Source organism: Rutidosis leptorrhynchoides, chromosome 2, assembly GCF_046630445.1.
Source record: "Rutidosis leptorrhynchoides isolate AG116_Rl617_1_P2 chromosome 2, CSIRO_AGI_Rlap_v1, whole genome shotgun sequence".
Classification (NCBI taxonomy): Eukaryota; Viridiplantae; Streptophyta; class Magnoliopsida; order Asterales; family Asteraceae; genus Rutidosis; species Rutidosis leptorrhynchoides.
The window spans coordinates 671,374,280-671,380,787 of record NC_092334.1 but is presented as its reverse complement, the minus strand read 5'-3'; the positions used below and the strand labels follow the sequence as shown (position 1 = coordinate 671,380,787).

Below are 6,508 nucleotides of genomic sequence, written 5' to 3'. Positions count from 1 at the left end.
TTTGTAATACTCTGTAATCTATTCTTGTGAGTAATAAAGTTATTTTCTCTCATATTTGTGTGTACCAACGTCCAGTCGATCTCCTCTTATAATCACAACAGATTTTCGGTACTTCCTTCCTCCCAAATTTAATAGTTTAGCTTTTATTTTTGAGTCTATCTAAATAAAAAATCTACTTTCACAAATAAATAATAATAAAAATAATGAGGTAAATTTATTTTATATTCTTACGTTGTTCATGTAAAACAAAAATATTGACAAGAAGTTAAAATAAAAATGTAAAGTAAATAAAAAGTAGAGTGATAATGGAATTTCTTAAAGCGTATATTTTTTGTTTTTGGATTATTAAATTGTAATGGGGAAAGTAATTATTTTTTACAGTGCAATTTTTTTTATAGAGAAAATTGTAAGGTGTACAATCAAAATGGGAATGAGGGAGTCAAACAATTCTTTAAGAGTTAACTTCATTGAACAGTTCTTTAAATATATATAAAGAAATTATCGTTATCATCAATATCATTGTAAAAGAGTAAAAGCTAGGTTACTCGTGTTTTCTTTTTGCGGCTTAAAATGTGTTTGGATGAAAATAATCGGTAACTGAAATTGAAGATTTTAGCTGGAGATAGAAATTGGAGTCCATATTTTAAGCTACAAGCTAGAGTTTATGTTTTATATGTGTTTGATAAACTAGCTAGAGTTTATTTATGTAAAATTACATTCAAATATAAAAAAATTAATGATTACTGATATAAAATAATATAATGGGTAATTTTCTCTTTAATAAGCTTCTAGTTACTTCAAGAAGTTTATTTTTTCAGAATATATGTTTTTCATAAGCTCTTTAATACGTTTCTATCAAATAATGCTACTAGTTAAAATGAGAAAAGTAAGCTAGTGTGCTAAACTTATGAAAAAAAGTAAACTAGTTTAAACTAAAAAGTAAGTACTGTGCTAAACATACCCTTCATGCCCCCACCAACTTACACCAACTCTAAGTTCATAAAGTACAACTGTACAAGTATGTTGTATATAATTTGACATGGAAACACCAACAAATATAAGGCCATTTTTGTCAATTCACTTTTCACCAAAACAAGCTTATATATCAATGTTATAGTTCTTAACAAACATATTCCACCATCTTTAACCATCTAAAACTTGTACTTCATTTTCTTGCTAGATAACGCAATGGCACATGAGAAAAGCAAGATTCTGGTTATTGGAGGAACCGGGTACATCGGAAAATTCGTGGTTGAAGCGAGCGCAAAAGCAGGCCACCCTACATTCGCTTTAATTCGAGAATCCACTATGACCGATCCTGTGAAGGGTAAGCTTGTAGAGAGCTTCAAGAACTTGGGCGTTACTCTAGTTAACGTAAGTTTTATTATATTTATTGTTTTTTCGACATTATCAATACGTTCATTTTGTGTTTCTGCACTAATATGATGTTAAGAACTGATCAATGTTATGTGTGATAAAATTGTATAGGGTGATTTGAATGATCATGAAAGTTTAGTGAAGGCAATTAAGCATGTTGATGTCGTGATTTCGACTGTGAGTAGTATGCAAATACTAGATCAGACTAAAATTATTGCTGCGATAAAAGAAGCTGGAAATGTTAAGGTTAGTTTTCCACAGTTTGTTTTATTCATATATATATATATATATATATATATATATATATATATATATATATATATATATATATATATATATATATATATATATATATATAGGGGCAGGATCAATGGGGAAGTAACCAATCGGGGGGAAGCGGGGGAAGCAAAATTTATTTATTTTTTTCGTTTTTTTTGGAATTTTTTTTTCCGGCATCAAGATCACACGAAAATATGAACATTTAGAAGAGACACTTCGTGATGAATGTTATTATTTAGGCGGGAAAACGATCGACAAAAATAACATTCAAGATAATATTGTTCGTGAAGAATATGAACGTTTTTTTTCATGTTTTGTGAAGTAAAATTTAGCCCGATTTAGAGTTTAGGGTTTAGGGTTTAGGGTTTTTCGTGTTAAACCCTAAACCCTAAACCCTAAACTCTAAACCGTTCGTGTTAAAAACTCAATCTAAATCCTAAATCTAAACCCTAAACCCTAAATTTCTAAACCCTAATATCTAAACCCTATAAACCCTAATATCTAAACCCTAATATCTAAACCCCAATAGGTAAAACCTCAACATACGCTCGAAAAACACGATAATTGTTATATATTGCTTTTTCGAGCGTTTTCCCGCCAAAATAAAAACATTTATCACAAAGTGTCTCTACTAAATGTTCATATATTCATCCCATCTATAATGTTCGTGAACAAAGTTTTTCAAAAAACGAAAAAAAAAAAGTTTTTGCTTCCCCCCGATTGGTTACTTCCCTCTTAATCATACCCCTATATATATATATATATATATATATATATATATATATATATATATATATATATATATATATATATAGGGGCATGATCAATGGGGAAGTAACCAATCGGGGAAAGCGGGAGGAAGCAAATTTTTTTTTTTTCGTTTTTTTGGAAATTTTTTTCCGGCATCAAGATCACACGAAAATATGAACATTTAGAAGAGACACTTCGTGATGAATGTTATTATTTAGGCGGGAAAACGATCGACAAAAATAACATTCAAGATAATATTGTTCGTGAAGAATATGAACGTTTTTTTTTTCCATGTTTTGTGAAGTAAAATTTAGCCCGATTTAGAGTTTTGGATTTAGGGTTTTGGGTTTATTCCATAAACTCAAAACACCAAACCCTAAACCCTAAACCCTAAACTCTAAACCGTTCGTGTTAAAAACTCAATCTAAACCCTAAATCTAAACCCTAAACCCTAAATTTCTAAACCCTATAAACCCTAATATCTAAACCCTAATATCTAAACCCTAATATCTAAACCCCAATAGCTAAAACATCAATATACGCTCGAAAAACACGATAATTGTTATATATTACTTCTTCGAGCGTTTTCCCGCCAAAATAAAAATATTTATCACAAAGTGTCTCTACTAAATGTTCATATTTTCATCTCATCTATAATGTCTCGTGAACAAAGTTTTTTCAAAAAACGAAAAGAAAAAAAAAGTTTTTGCTTCCCCCCACTTCCCCCCGATTGGTTACTTTCCTCTTGATCCTACCATTATATATATATATATAATATATATATATATATATATATATATATATATATATATATATATATATATAGGGGCAGGATCAATGGGGAAGTAACCAATCGGGGGGAAGGAATTTTTTTTTTTCGTTTTTTTTGAATTTTTTTTTCCGGCATCAAGATCACACGAAAATATGAACATTTAGAAGAGACACTTCGTGATGAATGTTATTATTTAGGCGGAAAAACGATCGACAAAAATAACATTCAAGATAATATTGTTCGTGAAGAATATGAACGTTTTTTTTTCTTCATGTTTTGTGAAGTAAAATTTAGCCCGATTTAGAGTTTAGGGTTTAGGGTTTAGGGTTTGGTGTTTTGGGTTTATTCCATAAAAAATCAAAAAAAATGTCAATTTCGATAAAATTAAAAAAAAAGGGTAAAAGTGACCATCTGACGGCCTCACACCGACCGATGCCACGGGTAATATGCAGTGGCGGATGTAGTTGTATGTCAATGGAGTCTCGTGACACCACTAGTTACGAACTTTTTTTACAAACGATTATTAAAATTTTTACAGAACACCACTAAATATAATTGTAGGACACCATTTATTTTTGAAGTTATAATTTTATAATATGAGCTACTAAAAACTAGCTCCTTATAATTTTTATAGTACGAGTCACTAATAAATACTTTTTCCGTCTCTAATTTATTGTTCAGTATTTCTTTTTTGAATGTTACAAATTAATTATTTATTTACTTAAATAGATAAAAATAAGAATTAACTCTTACTTTTTACTTATATTTTTTTGTTTTACTTACACACATTAGGGTATTAATGAACTTTATCTCTTTATTCTTATTCTTATTTATTTATAAAATTAGACAATTAGTTTGGGATATCTGAAAAAAATACTCGACAATAAATATCAAAATATGGGAAAGAGAGAGCATAATATAGTTTTTTTTATGGTGTTTGTAATGACCCGCTCTGATCCAACTTGACCCGACGCGTTCAATTTTTTATTTAAGAAAGTTATCGGAAAAAAATTTAGGACCCCATAAAATTACGATCCTAGATTCGCCACTGCCAACATGTGAGATTAAAATATCGTAACACATGTTTAAAGGGACTTGTGGATAGGATTGAACTCAGGACCACCGCTTTATGTTGCATGTCCCTAAACCAATAAATCACGGAGACCAATTAAAATTTTAAAGGGTAAACGTATAAGGTTTTTATTTTGTTAAGGTTGTCCAAAGAAGAGGAATATACTTCCGATGTACACACTCTAACTGGTTTATTGGGTATCGTTTCAAAAATTTGAACATAACACCTTTTGTGAGGATATAAGAACACCAATCACTAGAATTTCTTGGGAAAGTTATTAGTTTATTTTCTTATCTAAGCTAACTTTCCACTTTTTTACAGAATCTTAACAAAGCTATTTTACAAACATATTTCAAACCTTCTTTTAAGTTTCTTAAACAACATTTGACACATGATTATCATGTATTTCGTTCAGAGGTTCATCCCATCCGAGTTTGGGACAGACGTGGATCATCAAAATGCGGTTGAGCCTACAAAGTCAGCATTTTCAGGAAAATTGCAAATCCGCAGAGCTATTGAAGCGGAAGGTATTCCCTTCACATATGTTGCTAGTAACTGCTTCGCCGGCTACTTTCTTCCTACATTGGTTCAAGCAGGGGCCACCACCCCTCCAAGAGATAAAGTAACCATTCTTGGTGATGGAAGTCCCAAAGGTAACAAAATTTATATCTGAAATCACATACTCCCTCCGATTCGTTCCTATTTATTGTCAACTATTTCATTTTGGAATGTCTCAAATTAATTCTTCACTTTCATAAATAGATGAGAATAATTTGGTAAAGTTCTCTTTTGTCCTTTATATATGTACGTGGGACAAAAAGTTATGTAAAAGGTAAGAGGTAAAATTGAAAAGTTAACAAAGAGTACATGTGATAGTCAATTTTTATAAAACTGTATGATTCTTCTCTGGTGACAATAAAACTTGGACGGAGGGAGTATAGCTTAATAGTTTTTTTATTTTTTTTTTTTTTTTTTTTTTTTTTTACGAGGAACCCCACTATGGGCCAGAGCACATTGGCCCCCCCACCGCAGGTAAACCCCGGGTAAACGGCAAGCCAGCCCTCCACCGCTACCAGGTAAGGCATTCTCCAGTTTGGTTATTAAATGCGGGCACCCCTTAGGATTGAACCCGAGACCTCCCCTTCACTAAAAGTGCTGGTGGCCACCCAGGCTAGGCCTGGATGGTTTATAGCTTAATAGTTATGTATCCAAAAAATTAACTTTTAGGAAACATAAATAGTGTTTTGGGTTAATCTTGCCCATTTTGACCCGGTTTTCAAATCAGACAGTTTAGACTGATTGCTTTCGCCATTACTAGTTACCATGAAATATGTATATTATTTTTGTATTGTAGCTGTTTTTAACATCGAACAAGACATCGGTATGTATACTATCAAAGCTGTGGATGATCCAAGAGCATTAAACAAGATTATGTACATCAAACCACCTAAAAACACTTTATCCTTTAATGAACTTGTTTCCCTATGGGAGAAGAAGATTGGAAAATCCTTGGAGAAAACTTACATTCCTGGAGAACATGTTCTTAAGCTTATTAAAGGTATGAATATATATTAAAAAAAAAAAAAAAAAAAAAAAAAACTTCAGAATTTAGTCATGTTTTACTGTCCTGTTCTTATGTTCTGTCTTTTATGAATTTTTCAGAGTCTGGTTTTCCTATCAATATCGTATTATCAATCAACCACTCCATTTTTGTGAACGGGGATCTTACCAACTTTGAGATTGAACCATCGTTTGGCGTTGAGGCTTCAGAGCTATATCCTGATGTGAAATACACTACTGTTGAGGAGTACCTTGATCAGTTTGCTTGAGTGAACAAATGTGATCAAACTTATTATATGTAATTGTAAGTTCAATTAAATAATGTTGTACAATTTGTTTATCTAATATCAGAGTGTGGGATGAGACTGGGATATCAACGAATAAATTTGGGCTCTTTAGAGTTCATGTTGTTTCCACTTATTGTGTATAGCAAACGGTTTATAATATAGATCTAACGAGGATAAACGACCCGAGCTTCACTGCTGGGTAGTTTCATTGGTTAACCGGTTAATTAAACGTTTAAAAAACGGTTTCGTCACAAAGTTATTTTCATAGTTTAACCGTTGGTTAATTGACATTTTAAACAAACGATTAATGATCGTGAAATATAACAGTATAAAAAAGGAACAAAAAAGGAAATAAAAGAAAGTTATTGTTGCGGGTTTGTTTTTTCCGGTTAAAGGACGGTTAATTAACAT

The 6,508-nt window shown here is 31.3% G+C and overlaps 1 protein-coding gene across 1 annotated transcript; it reads left to right on the top strand.

The window, feature by feature from the left end:
* Positions 1 to 1,146: 1,146 nt before the first annotated feature.
* On the top strand, positions 1,147 to 6,265 carry LOC139893921 (eugenol synthase 1-like). The gene is made up of 5 exons (XM_071877121.1): positions 1,147 to 1,374; positions 1,489 to 1,623; positions 4,666 to 4,903; positions 5,605 to 5,808; positions 5,913 to 6,265. Exons 1-5 carry the CDS (start codon positions 1,189 to 1,191, stop codon positions 6,077 to 6,079), a joined length of 930 nt encoding a protein of 309 aa, XP_071733222.1. The 5' UTR covers positions 1,147 to 1,188; the 3' UTR covers positions 6,080 to 6,265.
* The last annotated feature ends 243 nt before the right edge of the window (positions 6,266 to 6,508 follow it).